The 22905-nt window shown below is 31.9% G+C and overlaps 1 protein-coding gene across 1 annotated transcript; it reads left to right on the top strand.

The window, feature by feature from the left end:
* The first annotated feature begins 3120 nt into the window (after positions 1-3120).
* LOC134698851 (ribosomal RNA processing protein 1 homolog A-like) lies at positions 3121-19154 on the top strand. The gene is made up of 12 exons (XM_063560519.1): positions 3121-3303; positions 5105-5190; positions 5672-5815; positions 7396-7590; positions 8553-8617; positions 9895-9991; positions 12391-12489; positions 13581-13678; positions 14603-14781; positions 15587-16422; positions 17115-17193; positions 18094-19154. The coding sequence occupies exons 1-12, from the start codon at positions 3162-3164 to the stop codon at positions 18273-18275; spliced, it is 2202 nt and encodes a 733-aa protein (XP_063416589.1). The 5' UTR covers positions 3121-3161; the 3' UTR covers positions 18276-19154.
* Positions 19155-22905: the final 3751 nt, after the last annotated feature.

Below are 22905 nucleotides of genomic sequence, written 5' to 3'. Positions count from 1 at the left end.
GCACTATCCTGAATAATGCCTCCGAAAAAAGTAAGGACAAGACGATCGATAGTTGACTGTATTGGCTCCACCCCAAGCATAACATATGTGGCGGCGTTTGCTGTTCTGTTTGGCAATCCCTGAATTTGTCTACAGACCTGTTGTTGGAGTCTTTCAAGCTTTAAAGTGTCAGTTTTTGTATAATTCATGATCTCTATACCATACAAGCATCTTGGAATTGCATATGTTTGCCATACTTTCAGTGCTACTATAGGTGACATTCCTTTTCGTGCGTGAAGGCCTGGACCTAACATTGCATATACAGTTTTCCTTGCTGTTTTCAACCTATCCTCGATATTCAGCTTATTTTTGGAGTCTCTGACTAGTCCTAGATGTTTTGTTTCTGTCTTTTGATCTATAATGTCATTTCCAAGTTGAACAGAGAAGTTTTCACATTTTGTTGTTAATGGTACTAAATCAGACTTATTTGGATTTATTGTCACAAGATCTCTCTTTGTGCTATCATGTACAATATCTAATAGTGCTTGAATCTCATGTTGATTACTAGCTAACAGCGCTATATCGTCTGCGCAAGTTGGTGCTACGACGCTTATGTTGCCTATTTTTGCTCCTATATCAGCCCGATCCAAAGCATCTAATATGTTGTTGTTGTATCTTTTGTAGAGTATCGTGGAAAGTTTGGCTCCTTGTCTTACCCCTTGTCTCTGAATAAATTGATCTGACAGAGTATTATCCCATTTCACTTTAACTGCTACGTTTTTGTACATATTTCTAAGCAAAATCCAAATGTTGCCAGTTATGCCGTCATGGTAGAGTTTATTGAAGAGAATCTCATGGTCTAATTTGTCAAATGCTTTCTGAGCATCTAATGTCAGGAGGACAAGTTGTGCAAGTATTTCTTTGTAGAAATCTGCACTTTGGGTAACAATAAAGGCTGCATTGAGTGACGATGATTTTTCAGTAAATCCACGTTGAAGTTTACTTTGTTGTGGTAGAAGCTTGGGTTCTATTCTGTCCTTAAGTATACTTTCAATCAATGTGGAAAAGCAATTAGTCACTGTTATGCCTCTGTAGTTTTCAGGATATATCTTATCTTTTCCACTCTTCAGTACAGGCGTAACGACCCCTTCTTTCACTTTTGAAGGTACATCCTTTTCTTTGAATATAAGGTTAATAATGTTAATGATATATTGTAGAAGTTCAGTTGGCATATTCTTAAGGTGTTCAGCTGAGATTCCATCTGCACCTGGACTCTTTCCAGTTTTAAGCTTTTGGATAGATAATGTAACTTCCTCTTCGTTTGCTTGTTTTATCTCTTCATTCCTATTAGTTTCTAATTGTTCAATAATCTCATTTTGCATAGTGGCAAGAATAAGTCTCTCGGTGTTGTATTCTGATTCGTTGTCAGTGTTGTGGCTTCTGTACAGATCTTCAAAGTAGTTTTTCCAACCTTCCAGTATATCCTCAGGTTCTGCCTGTTCTTTTGCATTAAAAATCATCACATCTGTATTCACTTTCTTGACACCCCTTTGATTTTGTATAAGCTGATGAAATAGCTTGTTGTCGTTTTGGGAAGCCATCATAATCTGCTCTATGAAGGTGTTTTTCCTAGATGCATTAGCCCTTCGTTGTGCACTTCTTAATAGACGTTTGGCTTTTGTCATTTCCTGCTTTTTCTCGATGTTTTGTCCATCCAACTTCCATTCATAAAAAACTTTTTTGGAGTGTTTTGAAGCCTGACTAATTTCTTCATTCCAAATACCATTTCCGATTGCTTTTGATGTTACTTGTTTCCTGTAGTTTGGTATTGAATCTTTTCCTGCCGTATGCAATATGTTTGTTAATTTTTCTATTTCTTCAGCTGATGAACTAAGATTTTGAATATTAATTTCATCAAGGTTTTTTAGAATAGAGGCCTGATAAATGTTTTTGTCACACCTTTTCCAGTTTGGCCTTTTAATCACTTTAGTTGTTTTTCTCTTTGTTCTTACTACTTCTGCTTGTATAGTTGCATATACGATTGTATGGTCTGAGACATTAAGCGGTTCCATATCTAAGATTTCCACTTTATATTCTAGCGTTTGGAAGTTGCTCTTGTGCATAAAATAGTCTATCTGTGATTTGTACAGGCCATTATGATGGTAGAAAGTGTTTTTGTTTGGAATATGAAACTGTGTTGCAATCCTCCAAAATTTTATTTAACTTATTAACCGGTAACGAACAGAGTTTTGTTAACAGATGATGTCTGCCATTGTTTTTTGAAATAGAAATTAGATCCGAAATATTGGAATGATTGGCCCGAAATTTTCTTTGATTGCGATTTGTTCTACGACCGTGAGAACGGTTTTTACGAACAGTTTTAGAAACTATATCCAAAATGTTAACGGAATTGGTTCCTAGATATATTACCAATTCCCAATAAGACTATTATCCATTATAATCACAATTTTTAATTATCTTCAATTTCTACGGAAGATTGGCTGCCAAAATGCTATCATTCCAATTTTCAATAACAGTATATAAACAGCAAATATATTCTCACAATAACAGATAACAAAATAGATAATAGTCCTATAATAGCTAACAAAGAATAAGACAATAACAGCTAACAGTAAATATCTTTTCAGAATAACAGATAACAAAGAATTAAAACGTCCCATAACAACATTACAGTTAAACCCCTTGCCCCCCCACCCCCTCCACTAGTGACTAGATCATATTAGACTGGTCTAGACTGTCCCTGTATGAATGATACCAAGTTGGATTTACCCGACCCTAAAAGTAAACAAACAAAAAAGAGAAAAAAAGTGTCCATGATTCACTTAAGAAAGCAAAATAAAATTAAACTTTTTGTTATAATGAGAATAAAAGCTTATAAACCAAAAATGACACGTGCCGAATACCGGAAAAATTACAGGTTCAATCCACCATTTTCTACATTAGAAAATGCCTGTACCAAGTCAGGAATATGACAGTTGTTACCCATTCGTTAGATGTGTTTGGACTTTTGATTTTGCCTTTTGATTTTTGATTTTCCTTTTTGAATTTTCCTCGGAGTTCGGTATTTTTGTGTTTTTAATTTTTAAAACTCGTCCGCATTTGGTTTTAAATTTAAGTACACAGTCTGCATTTCCGGCACATGTGGATATCAAATCGAAGAAATGGCAAACGAAGATGTCAGCAAAACTGCTTCTGTTGAGGTTCATTTTGCACAAAGATTGGCATCAAACGAAAAGAAGATTAGGGATAGAGCTATGAAGAAATTAAGAAAATGGCTTGAATTGAAATCTTTAACCAAAAAAGGTGTGCAAGTTTACTTCGTTCTCCTAGATTATGAGAAGATACAAACAGATCCAAAATGGAACACACATGTCAATAATATCACAACAGCAGCCACACACATGCTGAATATAATGAAGAGAAACTTAAAGATCAATTCAAAATCAATAAATGTAGAAGCATATGTATCACTAGTAAGGCTAGCTGTGGAACCGTAGCTCATAGGTCCTTATGTTATTTTTTTACTATTTGCGGACCTATGAGCTACGGGTCCACAGCTATAGTAATGCCAAAGCTAGAATACAACAGCTGTATCTGGCGAACTTACATAAATGAAGAGATAAATGAAAAATGAACAGATTGATGCCTGATTTATATAATTCCAAGGCCATCAGTCGGCACCAAAAGCAAGGAAGCAGCGCATCTATAAATTTTTGGGTGGGCAAATATCCACTCTTTGATATGGGACGAGCTCTGACGTCCCACGGCCCTGCTTGTCTGGCAAAACAGCCGTTGGATGTCAGAGTAATCTCTGACTATTGTGACCCATATACCAAATCACAAACTCACAAACTTAAAATGGTCAAGCACAGAGCAGCTAGCTATCTATAGGATGGTACGCATATACAACAATGCCATACCACCAAATTGGATAATCTCCATTTGGAAAAAGGCAAATGCAATCTCTCATCTTGCTCAAAATCGTGCACCATCTTGTAGCCAAATAAAAAAAAAATTGCTAGTCGTTAGGTAACCTGGTAATTTTATACCTGGTTGATTCATAACTAGGACATTTCGTAACTGAGATGTTTTGTACCTGGTGTAGTTACATGTATATATGATTATTAAGTGTGTTTCCATTAGTTTTGTCTTTATAAGATAGTTAAAGATAACATATTTAAATAAATTGATTATTTTTTTCTCGGGAAGTGTATATCTCTTCAGAATTGTTTATATATTGAAGCCAAAATATTTTTTTTGTGTTTAGTTCATATAATTTGTTTGTTTGTATACTTTCTGTGTGGTCAACCCTTTAGAGTTAACAATAAGTGCAATATTCATGTCTGGTGGTTAAAATGATTATAACCACCAGACATGAATATTGCACTTATTGTTAACTCTAAAGGTTTGACCACACAGAAAATTATGCTTAGATAACACATTTTTACCTGAGATAGTTACCAGATTTATAGACCAAAACCAAGAAATTCTTTAAAAATTAAATATTAAATAAGTTGATCAAACTCTTGTTTGAAGATTAATACTACACCACAGTAAACAGCAAGAAAGCGTCAAAGCTGACAAGAAATGTATATACTATTGTAAGAAAATAAATTTGAATTAAAGTTGGTGACAAAGATATTTGAAGTGGTTTCTACTTTAATCTGTGGAGCTACAGATTTGCTGTCAGTTGAGACCTAAATTAATATAGTGTTTGTTTCCCCAATCCAGACCCTGCTAAGCCAGTTGTGTGTAGGTACATGTGCATGTAAGCTTGAACAATATTGGTTGATCCGGCAAGGCTGAAAATCAGAAATGAATAAAATAAAAATTGAATTAGTTTTGACAAAAATAACTTATGAGTGGGACCATTTTTGCAGGGTTTGCCATGATTGGTGAAACAATATTTTATTTTAGGCATGACACAACAATAAGTACACTACATTTCTTTAAATGTTATTGATGATACTATATATGTAACAACATTAAATGTATATAAGGAAAAATATAAATATCCAAGAAATATATTGAATTCTAGAACTTTGCTTGATTTCAACTTGAAGTTATGATTTTTTTCTAACATGTACTACATAACTATTTACAGAAAAGGCTTTTACTGAAGCAGATTTTCTGAAGATATGGAAAGGTCTCCACTACTGTCTATGGATGCAGGACAAAGCACTTCTTCAGGTTTAAATTTTATTTAAAATGGTGTAAATAGATATTCTAAACATATACTTTTAAGATATGATTGAAAACAATAACTAAGTCTATAAACTAATTTTCCATTGGCAGTTAGTTGAAAATACAACTTTTAGTCATTCATTCCAATCCATTTAAGTTCTGATACTGAACCAGTTGAAGCTATCTGGGGACTTGTTCAAACATTGTATTGTGCAATTACATTTCAAAACCATTCTAAACACTTCAAATAATTGTATACTACACAGTGAAAAAAGAAAACAAGATCAAAAGATGCCAGTGTAAGGGAGGTGACTCACTCTTAATAAAGATTCATATCAAAAGTTCCTAATTGAGCATCACATTTTAATTAACCCTTGGTGCTGTAATTTATTTACAAAAAGTGTTGTCTTTTTCATGAGAAAAAAAAAATCTGTTTGAAAATTTGAATTGATTAATACTCAGCTATTAATGTCTGTGATATTTGTAGGAGGAGATGTGTGGATTTATGTCTCGACTGGTTCATGTATTCAGTCATCCAGACAACACATTACTGTTTATACAAGTGTTCTTACAGACAGAGGCTAGGGAATGGAATGGCACAGACCGCTGGAGGATGGATAAGTTCATGATGGTAACTATCCTTCTTTCCATTGCCTCATTGTTCCTGTGAGGACGGGGACATTGAAACACTGTTTTATTATACTGTCAAATTGCCTATGTACACATATTAATATAAAAAAGAAGATGTGGTATGAATGCCAATGAGACAACTAGCCACAAAAAAATTAAACCTATTTACTATAAAAAATGGACTTTACTGTGAATTCATTATTATTCATGTGCGGTAAATTTTTATCTGTATAGGTAAACTTTGAATTCAATAAAGCTAGAATTTACAAAGAATTTCCTGCAGACTTTAAAATACCATGAAAATCCCTTTTTTCCACAATCCCCTAAAATAGATAAATCCATAGTAAAGGGTACTGGTATGTGGTCCATATTTTGTCAATCATAAGAATACATCAATTGAAATTGTAAGATATTTGTTAGATATGGGATAATAATTAAATATTTTAATAAATTTATTAGTGTTGTCAACGGTTAACCGGTTAACCGGTCGAACGACCGAATACCGAATACCAAAAACGCTAACCGGTTAACCGGGCTTTTTTCAATTTTGATAGTTTTGATATAAATTTGCATGGAAATCATTAAATAGTTATGTTTTATTTAAAAATTGTCGTCGTGGTTATTATTTGACAGATCAATTGTCCAGTATATTGATTGCTATTGTTGATCCTAAATACATAAAATTGATTAGAGCTCGGGGCAAGACCTTAAAGAAACATGATTGGTAAACATGTTTTTTTAACAATAACTTTAAATCAAAGATGCGATTAAATTTTACTAATTAGTCCATTACTTCGTTTTTGATCTAATATTGTGTAAACCAACATCTTAATGTGCAACATCCGTAGTGCAAGGTTTAATCTTACTTTAAACGAAATGCTACCTCAAAAATTATGAAATGCAAACCAATGTGAATGTACTCAAGGTATACGTGATAGTACGAGTAACATGCCTAAAGAAACAAGCAAACAAAGTAAAGAAACAGGTCGTATGGTGACCTTTAGATGTTAATTTCTGTGTCATTGTGACCTCTTATGGAGAATTGTTTCATTGGCAATCATATCAAATCTTCTTTTTTTTTCTTCTAATTTATCATTTCAAATTGAAACACTCCATATTATTTTCGAAGACAACAAGAGAAAATTAAACAATGATCGGTTTCAGACAAATTCCATTCTACGAGATCAAGACGTTTTTTTGTATATTTTTTCAATCTTAAGTTGGTACATGTTCTGTAGTTGATACGTTGTATTTGTTTATTAAAAGTCAAACTTCGCCAAGAATCCTCACAAACAAGCCTTATAATGCCAAAGGACAAACTTCAATTCTTAAATCTTAATATTATGACTTGGATGAAAGGTTGTCAAATGTACACTCATACCACATCTTATAACTATTTGTACATGTAGGGTACTATTGTTAAGGCTTTCAAACGACATTTTAAACTACCGGTTAACCGGTTAATCGGTCGAACGATTATCCGAGTAACCGGTTAGGCAAAAGTGTACGATTTGACAACACTAAAATTTATTAATAACATAAAATTTATAACATAATTGATTGTTTTCAAATACTTTTCAGTTGTTCCGTAACATGTTGACCCAGTCATTGGAGTTTCTGAAAAAACAGAAATGGAAAAAGAGTCTCATTACCAAGTTTACAGACATTCTGTCCAGTAAGATAATGACCATTAAGGAAGACACTTCACCAGACGGACTAAAGATACATTTTACAGATATTTATTTAGATGAACTTGAGAGAGTTGGTGCTGAGGAGGTAAGGCTCAATTAAACATGCTATTATAAACATATGACAACTTCTCCCTACTTGAAATTTGAAACTTTGCATTACATATGGTTTAATTTAGCAGATGGCGAAGAATGTTTATTATCTACATATTGTACTGTCAATTAAATATACTGTGGATTTATTGATATTCGTAGGAATCCAATTTTTCGAAGCTTCGTGGGTACAGGAAAACCACAAATTTTAATGTTCAACGAAAATGTAAAGGAATGTTTGCAGACTTTGCCAAAAGCATGAAATTAAATATCCATGAAAATGCCAGTTTTCCTCCTTTCAGAAGTTGGTTTCACAAAAAAAGTTTTTTTGTGAAACCGACTCCAGACTTTTCATTTTAGAAAAGATTTATCTTATTTGATAAACAAACAAATTTATTAAAAGTCGATAGTAACTGAATTAAGGTGATGGAATATATGCCTATTACCAAAGAGCTTCATCACAGTGATCTCTCACATTTAAAAAAAAAAGAAACAGTTTTAAAAATAAGAAAAACACAGTATTTGAACAAGTATAGAAAGCCATATAATATTGTTAAATGAACAAATGTATTGGATTGATGTCAATAAATAAATTGTATAATCAGATAAGCAAGATATATTATTCTGATTTTACAGTTAACAAATAGAGTTGTCTCCTCTTGATTGGATTTTACTTTCACTCCCCTTTAGGTTAACTATATTTTTATCACTGTCCTGTTGACTTCTAAAAAGCAAGAGTGAATTGAATTAAATTGGATGAATTTTAGGAGAATATTGTGCTTTGTGAAGATATTTCCTTCTCTATGGATATTATATACATAAATACATCATACCATTATTATTTTTTATATCAAAACTTGAACAACTCCCTAGGCCAATACACATTCAGACATTATAATCTTTAACAAAAATTTGACATTACAAAATTTATTTTGTTATCTTTTTTTCCATTTACAGTTACCCCCAGGCAAAGTTTTGAGTTTATTGGCACCATTCTCTAATTATATACAGATGTCCAGAAAGTAAGTGATTTTGTTTAATATTTAAGTATTTTTCTTTGGACAAATGTTGGATACACTTTTATCTAATTCATATTCCCTAAATATTGGTTTAAACTTGTAACTTTTCATTCATAAAATATAGATTCTTGCATTGATAACACTAGATTATTGCATTGCTAACAATAGATTATTGCATTGATAACAATAGATTCTTGCATTGATAACAATAGATTATTGCATTGATAACAATAGATTATTGCATTGATAACAATAGATTCTTGCATTGATAACATTGATAACAATAGATTCTTGCATTGATAACAATAGATTATTGCATTGATAACAAAAGATTATTGCATTGAAAAAAATAGATTATTGCATTGATAACAGTAGATTATTGCATTGATAACAATAGATTTTTGCATTGATAACAATAGATTCTTGCATTGAAAAAAATAGATTATTGCATTGATAACAATAGATTATTGCATTGATAACAATTGATTATTGCATTGATAACAATAGATTATTGCATTGATAACAATAGATTATTGCATTGATAACAATAGATTCTTGCATTGATAACAATATATTCTTGCATTGATAACAATTGATTATTGCATTGATAACAATAGATTCTTGCATTGATAACAATATATTCTTGCATTGATAACAATTGATTATTGCATTGATAACAATTGATTATTGGATTTATCCATAGAGATAGTTAAATTATCATTATAAAGTCCAAACCTCTGCAAGGAGTTACAAAATTTATAATTTAACTATTGAGATTGGATTAATCCTATGAAAAAACAATGTTTCACTAATGAATAAAAAAAAATCATTTTTTTTAAACTAAAGTCCCATTCGAGTGCCTTCCACATTACAAAAAGTTGTCATTTTCTTTAACCCCTGTTCTCATATTTTGATTCATTCAATAAGCTGATAAAGGTTATGACCTTCTAAGATTACCTACAACCACACATTGATAAAAAAATAAACAATGGGCTCTTTAAGGTATAAATTTCCATAGAATTAAAGAAACTGTTTAAAAACCTCCAGAACTACATTAAAGTAGAGAAATTATCCTTGATTGTCTGTACATAGAGACGTCCTAATTAGAGTAAGATTTGTGTTAAGGGCCATTTCTTAATGTATTGACTTCAAATGTTTTCATAGTTTTCTTCTTTCTTTTTTCTTTTTGAATAATACCATTAAAATATCAACATGAGCAGTGTTAAAAATTAAATACAGTGAGACATATCAGTTTATTCAGTTTATTTGTTTTGTTTCAGTGGTGTGGTTGTAGGGAGGGTTGTATCAAGAGTATTTGATGCCATTATACAACAGACAGTGGATGATGCTATGACTGCAGCTGAAAAACAAATAGAGGTAGGAAAAACATAGTTTCATAGTCTAATCAGTATTTAGAAATGAGCGTTTATCATTTTAAAAGTGTTTCCACCTAAAAAGTGGTCATTGCACATATATTTGAGAATACAATCTCTTAAAAAGTGAATGGGCCTCAAAAAAATCCTAACTTGATAATATTAACAAGTATTTATGCAATAATCTATTATATTGTATAAGTAAATTACCTATTTAAAATGAGATGTGGTATGATTACCAATGAGACAGTTATGCACCACAGTCTAAATGGTGTGAATTAAGCAATTATAGATCACCATACAGTCTTTACAATAAGCACAACCAGTACCTTGCATGACAAAAATGAACAATTCAAACTATTACAACATTCTGGTTTATGACTTAACAATAAATGAAAATCATATTATGCAGACATCAACATAGAACAACCACTGGCATAAGAGTATAGCATACATTTAAACATTAGGAACTTCAAAAAAAAAGTAGGATTGACTTCATACCTTATTTTGTTCAGCGTTATTTAGCAAAACAGTATTGAATTGGGGAAAAAAATCCTTCTCTTTTATTTACATGAATTGAATTTTGGCATTTCCTAGTTATCATATGGATATTTAAAATAAAGCAATGTGTGTTCCTGTTAGTAAATTTATTAACTACTGACAAGGTAATCATTAATGCAGTTAAATCATTTATTCAATACTGAAGTTTGTGTTTGAAAATGTCTCATAATGCTGGAGAAAAAAAAAATATTAAAAATAGTTGCATATATTTTTATGCCCCACCTACGATAGTAGAGGGGCATTATGTTTTCTGGTCTGTGCGTCTGTTCGTCCGTCCGTCTGTTTGTCAGTCTGTCCCCCTTAAGGTTAAAGTTTTTGGTCAAGGTAGTTTTTAATGAAGTTGAAGTCCAATCAACTTGAAACTAAGTATACATGTGCCCTATGATATGATCTTTCTAATTTATATGTCAAATAAGAGTTTTGACACCAATTTTACGGTTCAATGAACATAGAAAATGATAGTGCAAATTTCAGGTTAAAGTTTTTGGTCAAGGTAGTTTTTGATAAAGTAGAAGTCCAATCAACTTGAAACTTAGTATACATGTTCCCTTTGATAAGATCATTCTAGTTTTAATGCCAAATTAGAGAATTTATTCCAATTTCAAGGTCCACTAAACATAGAAAACGATAGTGCGAGTGGGGCATCCAGGCCTCTACATTATCATTTTTTCTAACTTGTCCCTTCGGACAAGTTGCAAGAAAATCAACTTGTCCGAACTCTGAACTCACTTGTCCGAATTTTTAATTGAAATTCCTCCATATTGATAATATATGTTATTTGCAATAATAACACTTGCCCTTTGATTGTACCTAATAAAGATCAATAAAGGGCCCTTTATTGATCGGGGCATTTTATTATGTTATATGAATACCACATCAAAATTCATTTTGTTATTTCAGACTGAAGGCTTATTTGCAAGTATGAGCTCTCTGACTCATTGTCACTATCATGTGTCGATCATTAAATCATATCTCTTTCCATACCACTAGGTTCTCCTATTCATGGACCTATATTCATTCTGAAGTAGTGGTATGGTTTAAACCAAATACACCTGGCACCTTTTTATAAATAAACCTTTTTAATTTATTGATGGTGCCAAACAAGATTTTACAATTTATTTTGATTTCTACATACATTGATATACATGAAATATGATCAGGAAGTACATAAAATATTTTAGTAAAAAATCTGCCTTTTTAGATTTTTTTTAATTTTTACATCTTAACTTATTATTTTAACATATAGATCTTATTAAATAAAACCTTTCTTAATTTAATGTTATGCCTAAAAGCAAAATCAAATGACACAAACTTTAATTCAAAATTTTAAAGTTAAGGTAAACAATGGTAGAACTCCATATCATGCTTATGGAGGTGCTCCTAATTCAAGGAGGCTTATACTAAGAAGAAACATTAACATTGGGTTACTTCCCCTTACTTATTTCCCCTGGTCAATGGCTGCCAGCATGTTCAAATACGTTCAATCAGAGACATATTATACAAGTTTACATGTCTCTGGTTCAATCTATGAATATTTATTTCATTTTGTATGATCAATAAAACAATCATTCATGTTTTTAGGAATGTATAAGTCTTGAATTTGATCTATAAACATCTGACATCGATTTTTTCACTTGTCCCATCGGACAAGTAGTATGATGAATCTACTTGCCCGACACCTATTTCCACTTGTCCCGGACAATCGGACAAACGGTAATGTCGAGCCCTGGCATCTGTGTACTGTGGACACATTCTTGTTACAAGAGAGTTCAAAAGTCCAAATAATTCACATATTTACATGAATTTAGATAATGATATATAATGAATAAATTCTAATGATAGAAAGAAGAAGGAGACAGTGATAATGAAGAAAACATTGATGAAGAAGAAAAAGAAGACACTGAAGATCCTGAAGATACAGAAATTCCACCTAGACTACAGGTTGGTTTATAATATGCATGAAGAAATATTTTACAATGAAAATCAGTCAAGGAGATTTTGATATCTTTCTATGTAACATCAAAAACAATTTTAGTAAAATTTGTAATTTGGGCCTGGCCTTATGGCAAGTTGGCCTATAGTGATCAGTCTGTCCATCCATTCATCAATCCATCTGTCCATCCTTAACAAATTTTGTCTGCTCTACTATAACTAAAGAATAGTTATCATTTCATAATTTATACCTGACATGTATATTAACCAACACAAGAGGTACAGTGAAAAATTTTATAAACATCCTAACTGTTTTGAAAAGCTACTTGTTTTATATTTTTGTACCCAAATTTAAATGTTACAAAAGTAACAACATCTGTTATTATCAATACATGGATGTGTTGGTTGATCAAAGGCTCACATAACATATGATTAATTATCTTCAGTATTAATTAATGCACACTTGTTGTTATTTAGGATTCTTTGTCTGGTACATGTACATTTGCATGATTAAATTAAATTAACTTCCTTGTTTCTGTTTTTGTTTGACTTTAAAGCTACTTGATAAGAAGTGTTGTACACTAAATTATCTCCCTTGTTTCTGTTTTTGTTTGTCTTTAAAGCTACACGATTAGTAGTGTTGTATACTAAATTATCTCCCTTGTTTCTGTTTTTGTTTGACTTTAAAGCTCCATCCTCCTTCATGATTAGAAGTTGTGTATATTAAATTATCTCCCTTGTTTCTGTTTTTGTTTGTCTTTAAACCTACATGATTAGAAATGGTGTATACTAAATTATCTCCCTTGTCTCTGTTTTGGTTTGACTTTAAAGCTCCATCCTCCTTCATGATTAGAAGTTGTGTATACTAAATTATCTCCCTTGTCTCTGTTTTTGTTTGACTTTAAAGCTCCATCCTCCTACATGTCAGATTAGAAGTGGTGTATACTAAATTATCTCCCTTGTCTCTGTTTTTGTTTGACTTTAAAGCTCCATCCTCCTTCATAAGAAGTGGTGTATACTAAATTATCTCCCTTGTCTCTTTTTTTGTTTGATGATTAGAAGTGTTGTATACTGAATAATCTCCCTTGTTTCTATTTTAGTTTGACTTTAAAGCTATAGCAGATGAATTGTTCCAATTAGGCAGCAACAAAGACTGTGTTAGTAAGAACAGAAACAGACTCTACAGACTTGTTAAAAGGTAAGCAGTATTATATACAGGATATATTAGGCATATGTAATAGTACTACAGTAAACTTCGCCTAACCAGATATCAAGATTCTACACGGATATGCTTTGATCTATTGATAGCCAAATTACTTTAGTTGTGAGATAATGTAAATAATGGATATTTGTTTACATATTTGTTTATGAAACAAATAAAATCCGAAACTATGGATGGTAGATATTTATTCACATAAATATGTAGGACTCTTAAGTGCGATGTGGACGCTGAAAAGTGATGGTCACACTAAAGTGTGATGGTTTGATACGCTAAAGTGCGTTTTTTCGAAAAAATTATGGACGTTTAATGTTCAGAATTATTATGACGCTACAAGACGTTTCTGTTCAAATAAAAATAGACATGCCGGTAAACGAGAATGGTTTTGCAGATGAAGGATTTTTTTAATAGATAAGAGAAACAAATAATCCCACTTCTGAAAATGTTTAGTGGGTGATAGATAAGAGAAACAAATAATCCCACTTCTGAAAATGTTTAGTGGGTGACCATCACACTTTAGTCATACAAATATTTCAGGACATTTATTTTACTTTGATAAATATGGGATTTAAAAGCTGCAAACAAATTTAATCATTACATAAGCAGCTGATAATTTTTTACACAAACATCGAGGTAATGTAACTGATAAAAATCACTCCATCTATCCTTTCACATACGTAGAAATTGTCAGGGTAAATAACATCTCAGAATAAGATCTACTTATCATTGCAGAATATTAAACGAATATACATTCATGGTCTAATTAAATATATTGGGTAATTGGATATTTTTAGCTGACATTTTGCGCGATCTATCGTAGTGTAAAGATTTAAAATCTACAGGCATGCTCTGTTTTATTTATTAGTAAAAAGATTTTATTCTAATCTTTCTATTTTGTAAAAGATTTCAGGATTTGAATGAGGGAATACTGCCACAAGAGAAGGTTGATGAAGAAGAGGGGGATATTTTAAAAAAGAAAGATATCTCTTTAGCTGTTCAAAGACTGGAGAACTTAGAGGTTAAAAAAAAGAAAAAAAAGAAGAAGAAGAAAAAGAAAAATAACTTGCAGGATGAAAATGAAGGTAGCTTAACCCTTTTTAGAATGAGATTTTCTGTTTTTCTATACTTTTTAAGTTATTTTTTTTTTAGTTTAAACATATTTATTAATAGTGGATTGGGAAACATTGCCTTGTAGCAGCAGTAGCCTGCTCTTTTTAGAAATCTTCAATGGTGTCTTCAACGTGCAAGAGATATGACTCACTCTTAACACTGGTCAGTCATTTATCGTCCCCTTCCAAAGGACTATCATCATTTCCTCAAGACCATACTCCCTAATGGTGTCAAGGGAGAGCTGAAAATTCAGTCCCTGAAATTTTCATCATGGAACGGGAATCAAACCAGGAACCTTTGTGTTAGTAGTCCAATGCACTAACCTCTACACCACAGCTCTCTAAGTAAGGTGTCGCACCTCAGAGACATTCATTAGCTTAATTTTAGGAAAATTAAAATCTACCATATAGGTAGCCAAGGTCGCGTAAAAAATTGTGGTTTATCTCAATATCATTAATTCAAAAACTTGCTTATTACATATATAGTGACTTATTGAAGGAAAAGTTCAAGGACGTTTGGGTTAAAACAATTTAAGCACAGGTAATGCTTTATATAAGCAATTGAGTATTCACCAATATATTCTAAAATTCAACAATTGATGATATATTTCCAAAGAACTGTATAAAAATCATGCAGAAACAAGATTTTTTTTACCTCACCATGTTGTGAAGTGCATTTTTTCATTCATGATGTTAAAATTTTATATTTTGACCACCCTTGGTGAAATGTTTACATCCTGTTGAAGAAGTGGTAGAATAACTATGTCTATATTTTCAGGTTCACAGAGTGGTCAAACAGAAAATCTAAATTCTAAGCTTGAAACAAAGAAAGTGAAAAGGAAAAGTGAAGACCTAAATACAGAACCTTCTTTGTCTCCAGAGAAGAAGAAGAAAGAGGGTAAAAAGGGGCTGGGAAAGAAAGGAAATAAAATCCAAGCCAATGGAGTTAGTCCAAAATTAGAATCAGCAAAGAAGACAGGAAAACAGAAGAAAAAACAAAATAATGTGCATGAAGCTTCACCAGAAATAAAAGTACAAGGCAGCAAAAAGAAAAATGAAATCGTAGATAGTATCTCAAATTCAGCTAAGAAAGGCAGCAATAATAAAAACACTGACACAGATCAAGTTAATGATAGTGTTACTCTAGATTTATCTCTTACTACTTCAGCAAAGAAAAAGAAAGGAAACAAATATAGTCCTACTTCATTATTGTCAGAGTCCAGGGGAGTTAACTCAACACCATCAAAAAGTAAAAACAAACTAAATGATGTGTCTTTTGATCAAAGTATGACTGAAGTATTTAATAATGTTAGTAATGACATAACAAAGAATGAACAGGTTATTACAGTGAAATCTAAGAAAAAAAGAAAAAGCTCTGTGACAATAGAAGAATCTGTGATGGAAGAGAAGGAAGTCTCCACTCCAACATCCAAGAAAACTCCTAAAAGTAAAAGTTCAGAGGCCAAAATGATGAAATTGATAGAAGAGAATACAATTAACAGTTCCCCAAAATCTGAAGGGTTTGCTAAGTTTGACACATTAATGAAGACGCCACCTGCATTTGTTAGAAAATCTATAAACAAACTGAAAACTCCCAAGTCAGCAGTCAAAAAGGTAAAATTCTTGATGTTAGGTATTTAGTTCAAGGTTATGAATATTACAGTCACTGACGAGATGATAAAAGGTATGTTCCTTTTATTATCTTTTCATAATTCTGATATTGTAGGATATTTGTAATTTCAACAATCTTGATAATCTCTGAAAAATTGTTTTAATGATATAATTTATTTTGATTAATCTTTAAAAAGACAGAAATGGATCCTTTCACGGTTTTATGCACCGCAGTTAATTTGCTGTTCATTGGTGGAATTTCCATTGTTAAGAATGTTTTTTAAATATTTGCAACCTTTGGTGTATATGTTTCTTCAGTTTGAGCATGTTACCTAGAATGCATTAGAATTTGACATGGTGAAAAAATGCACCAGTTTTAAAAAGCCTGCAGTCAACCATTAAGCTGTGAAGAACACTTCATTTGTTGTATAAATAATAAGTTTTATTTTATTGAATAATTGCAATGATTTCCATATCCAATTCAAACATATAGAAAAGACTATGCACTTAAAAAAATCTCATTCATTTTGAACAGAAAAACCATGAATATGGTACGTAGTATTGAAAAATGCTTATGCCTGACATATTGCAGACCTATCTATTTTATCTGGGAAATGGTTGGTTATAGATGGGTAAGATTTCTATTATTGTGATATTTTTATATGAATCATTCCAACTTCTATTGTTCATTACAGCAAACATTGGAAGCTCCTACATCCTGTCCAGATTCAAAGAAAAAAGTCATCTTTAACATGAAGAAAAATGATTCAATAAGTAGGTTATAATTCATTTCCTAAAAAACATTGTAATTTATTTTAAATTGTGGGTCATCCTTGTATATTACTGGAAATTTTAGTAAGTGGTCCTGTTGTTCTGCACATTGTTAGTCAATGCAGTACACACATATTTAGTAGGTATGATGACTTACACAACTTGGCTTGTACGTTATGTACACATTGTGATGTTTTGCCTTTTGTATTTGTTTAAATTACAGATTAGAATAAGATACTGTGGATTCATTAGTTTTCATAGGTACCAATTTTCATGGACTGAGTTAAATTTGCATTTTGGTGGACTTTGGTTGTTTTTGTCAAAGTTTGCATACATTGCATTAGAAAATTTGTTCTCCATTGAATATTTAAATTTGTGATTCCCCTGTACCCACTAAATTCCATGAAAATTTGTATTCAATGTATATTGATGAATTCACAGTCCATCAAACTTCGAGAATTACTAAAAAGTTTTTACCAATTCTCATGTGGTCTGAGTATCAATAAAATAGAGAATGGAAATGGGGAATATGTCAAAGAGACAACAACATTACCAAAGAGCAAACAATAGCAGAAGGCAACCAATTGGTCTTCAACCCTGCAAAGCAACCCTGCAAAGTAAAATTGAGAATGGAAATGGGGAATGTGTCAACAAACCAACCATAGAAAAAAACAACAGCAGAAGGTCACCAACAGGTCTTCAATGTAGCAAGAAATTCCTTCACCAGGCCCCTAAACAAATATATACTAGTTCAGTGATAATAAACGCCATACTAATTTCCAAATTGTACACAAGAAACTAAAATTAAAATAATACAAGAGGCTCCTGACTTGGGACAGGCCCAAAAAAAGCTATTTCTATCCTGAACAAGATTACTAATTACGGTACTATTATTTTTCCCAGGTTTTCAGGACAGTATAAACTCACTATTCAGTCCAGGATCCTTTAATCCAACTAAGACAGCTGACCACGGAATTCTGAAGACACCTTCACCAGCCATGACTCGCAGTCAGTCATTTAAGAAACGAAGAGCATCAACTGGAGTTATTAAGCAAAAAAGGCAAAAAGCAGCAGATTTCTTTTAAAACTTAAAACTTTAGTGAAGATCTGAACTTTAAAAGAAATCTTTATATTGACATTCTGTTCGCTTACATTCGAGATAGCACAAAATTCATGTTGATTTACCAAATTTTATACTTTGTATGAATTTATAATTTCATCCTTCCGTATTTTGAATCATTTAATATGGTAATGAAAAATTCAAATCTAGCAAATACTGGTTGTATTTTAAAACAAGAATAATAAGTAGACAAAAGAAAACTTTTAAATTTTATCCATATGACATTTTCAAATATCAAAATCTTGAAAATAATACATTTTACATATCCCATGCATATAATGGTTCTTAGAAATTGGGATTTAATCCATTTGTGCCTGAAATTTAAGTTCAATTTTCAAACTTATTGAACAAATTATGGATGAAGTGAAATTTAGCAGTATACAGCAACAGAACTAACATCTAGTTTTATTCCTGTTGAGTTGAAATTTTTATCATTTGAATGCAAGTCACCTATCACAGACCATCCAAACGTTTAAAAAAATATTAGATTGTTAATTGTGATAAAACAACAATAAACATTGTCAAAAAGATCACTCTATAATATCTTGTTAAATACTGTAGTGACTGGTTATATTTTTATGGGATATCTATTTTAATTATTCAATTGACTGTTACGGTTATCATGCCGTATATCAGTAAACATTTGAATCTGAAGGATTTTTTACAGCAGATTTCAGTCAGTATGATGCTATAGGTAATATCTTTGGTTAGCTTGCTTGTTAGCTGAACCGTGAAGTCATTGTTAGGTAATGTATACTACCCTCCTTTTAAAGTAGCTTAGTCCTACAGAGAGATAGATTGTTTATCTGTTGGGCTAGTCTATTATGAAAGGAGGGTAGTTTACCTAACCTTACAATGACTTCACGGTTCAGTTAACAAGCAAGCTAACCAATGATATTACCTATAGCTTCATACTCACTGAAATCTGCTGTAAAAATGTATCTTGAATAAGCCACAGTATGCATGTTTTTCTGTAACCTTAAGTTGACCAATCAGATTACATCTATGTACCATGCATCATGTTACTGCTTTTCCTATTTGTTAATGACTGAAATGAATTATACCGAAACTGTTATTTATGCAATGTAATTGAAATATAATTTCTTATATTAAAGTTATATTATTACAAATGTAATTTGTTTATGAGTGATTTTATGATAGAAAATCCATAAAATGAAAATTGCTTTTCTCACATAATATTTCTTTTTTAATGACAGAATTAATTATGTGCTATGTATATAAACTTTTAAAAACACAAGCAATAAACATCAAATAATTCAAACTTTGCCCAAATGATCAATCGGTTCTAAAGAACTGGAATCTAGGTCGGATAACAAAAGCTTAATTAGACCAACCAATCTTTCAGATTCAATAAAGAGCCCCTACAAATACTTACTTGATCATGCTGGATTAAGTTTTGTTTAAAGGGTATTTTGGAAATGAAAGTACGCAACATGTCCTCTTAATCTTCATTATTTGGTTGATTTATCTCGTTTAAGTGAGTTCTAGAGAGGCAGCTATTTTAGGTCTTGCTGCTTATAAACACTAAAACATTTAAAAGATTGTTTTTACCAATTTTCGTGGCCACAGTTAAACCACGAAATTTAATGTTCAACAAATATGCAAGTTTTTCTTAATCCATGAAAATTGGTACCCATGAAAAAAAATGAATCCACAGTATTTGAAATAAGTTTTAATCCTGGTTTGTTGCTTAAGAAGACTAGCAGCATATTTATTCTTTAAACTATATCATGTATATATTGATAGGACCACACAAACTGACTCATGATATAGCCAATTGCACCGAAAGTGGTGTTAAACACCAACAACCAATCAATCTTTTTCATTGATTATTTAAATATATTCATTTACTGTGCAAGCTGCTGTAAAAAGGATGTCTTTATAAATAGGATTTATGACGTTTAAAAGACAACCACTGCATACTTCCGTATCCATACTTATTACCCAACTGTCTGGCCTTGCATAGCCAGAAGGTGTTAGTTCAATAAGACTTGTTTGTTTAAATTTTGTCTGTGAACCCTTGTATCTGTGAATGATCCACTTTTGCCAAATAAGCCTGGTAAAAATCCACACAGCATGGTACATGTACTAGACTTCCACCGGGCACGAATAACATCACAGATTACTTCTAAAATTGCTGATCCTTTCTAGAAAGAGAAAAAGGTTACCACAAACAATAATCAAAGAACAGAACAAGATATTGAATGAACCACTCAAAATACTTATCAAAATGAATGGATGTTGTACCTAAACCTAGATTAACCACAATTCTCAACATGAAAGACAATCTTACATCACACATTATTTCCAATGTATTGCCATTTTTGGAAAGGATACCAAATATTTTTAAGCCCCCGTCCGTACGTCACAATGTTGGTTTCTATTCTCTTAACTTTAGATTGCCTCAACCAAATGCTATGAAACTTATAAACAATGCATATTACATTTTGTACCACTAAACACAGAACACATTTGAGTATTAGTGGTGTCACTTTTACTGTTCTTGAAATCTACCCCTATAAATACAAAAGGGAAAGTTTCAGAATTTTTCATTCGTTTTACTTACAAGTAAGCCTCAACCAAATACCATGAAACTTATACACAATACCTATTTCCACAAAACTCAAATCAAGTACAAATTTGGGTAGTGTCCCTTTTACTGTTCTTCAGTATGTCCCTTTACAATTACATGATAATGCAAACAGGGGCATCATCTGTGTCCCATGATCACAATTCCCATTTATTTATAAATTTTACTGCTTATCTTTGTTTGAATGTATTCCCCAGACAGAACTTACAGTTCATATTAAAAAAGAAAGCTGCAGGTCTTCGAGGAAAGCTGATTTACCAGAACAGATTGTGGACCTGCTATGTTTCCCGAGTGCAATTATGTATAACTTTTGTACTACAAATTAATGTTTTACTACAAGTATCACAAAAACAACATTATCAATGTCGAATCCATTTGAATGAGGTGAAGGTCTTATGACACAAGCCCTATGGACTTGAAACAATTTACATTTATCCCTACAACTAATAAAGTTGCTTAAAGTAACTGAGAAAGGACCTTATTATGAAAATTAAGCATTGACCAATGTACTATATATCATATGTAATGAAATCAAGGACAGATGAACATGTATATGTTTTGTCTATCTGATGAGTTAAGCCTTTTTCAACTGATTTTTGTCGAGCCTGCGACTTTTGTCGCAGAAAGCTCGACATAGGGATAGTGATCTGGTGGCGGCGGTGTTGGCTCACTTCTTAAAAGCTTTATATTTTAGAAGGTGGAAGACCTGGATCCTTCATACTTTGTATATAGATGCCTCATGTAACGAAGTTTCTGTCAGTCACATGTCCAATGTCCTTGACCTCATTTTCATTGTTCAGTGACTACTTGAAAAAAAAGTTAAGATTTTTTGTAATGTTAAGTTCTCTCTTATTATAAGTAATAGGATAACTATATTTGATATGTGCGTAGCTTGCAAGGTCCTCTTGCCCGTCAGACAGTTTTCACTTGACCTCGACCTCATTTCATGGATCAGTGAACAAGGTTAAGTTTTGGTGGTCAAGTCCATATCTGAGATACTATAAGCAATAGGTGTAGTATATTCGGTGTATGGAAGCACTGTAAGGTGTACATGTCCAGCTGGCAAGTGTCATCTGACCTTGACCTCATTTTCATGGTTCAGTGGTTAAAGTTAAAGTCATAAGAAACCTCAAATCAAAAAAAAATAATTCATATGATTTTTATAACTCAATGGATTATATAGTTTTCATTATAAATCTTATGTACATATACTTTTTTCTGAAGAAAATTCTTTAATTTATTCATATTTAGAAGAAGTTTACTTTATTTGAATAGCTTCCTTCCAGCAAGCAATTCCCCCGACATATTTTCCGTATGCAAGGTGACCTCAGTGTGACCCATCTCGTAAAAATCCGCTGACCACAATACGCATGGATGTCCTTAAAATAAACTATTATCTGAATTTACATGTTAAACACATGCTCAATTTCCATGCTTTTGTGTTTATTTTTCGTCAATTGTTGACAAACAGGTGACAATCGTTAAACTTCGGCTTCAAAACACGAACTTTAATTACCTGCCATATTTTCACAACACTGACCGATTGAAAAAAAATTGACAATTATACGAAATTTACACGAAAAAAATTATAAATTCGAACACAGAAGACTAAGTTTATGATGTTTGTATGCATTGGTTCAAGAATTGGAAGAACATTATTTTTCACCGGTCACTCGTTTCTTATGACTTTAAGTTTTTGTGTTTTGGTCTGTTTTTCTTATACTGTATGCAATAGGTCTTCTATATTTTGTGTATGGAATGGTTGTAAGGTGTACAGGTCTACCTGGCAGGTGTCATATGACCTTGACCTCATTTTCATGGTTCAGTGGTCAAAGTAAAGTTTTTGAGTTTTGGCCTTTTTTTCTAATACTAGATGCAATAGGTCAACCATATTTGGTGTAGAAAAATATTTCATGATCTACATGTCAGACCTGCAGGTTTATTACGGTTCATTGCTCAGTGTTAAGCTTTTGTGTTTTGGTCT

The sequence above is a fragment of the Mytilus trossulus genome, unplaced genomic scaffold (genome assembly GCF_036588685.1).
Source record: "Mytilus trossulus isolate FHL-02 unplaced genomic scaffold, PNRI_Mtr1.1.1.hap1 h1tg000024l__unscaffolded, whole genome shotgun sequence".
Classification (NCBI taxonomy): domain Eukaryota; kingdom Metazoa; phylum Mollusca; class Bivalvia; order Mytilida; family Mytilidae; genus Mytilus; species Mytilus trossulus.
The sequence above is the reverse complement of the archived record's forward strand: the minus strand, read 5'-3'. Positions and strand labels throughout refer to the sequence as shown.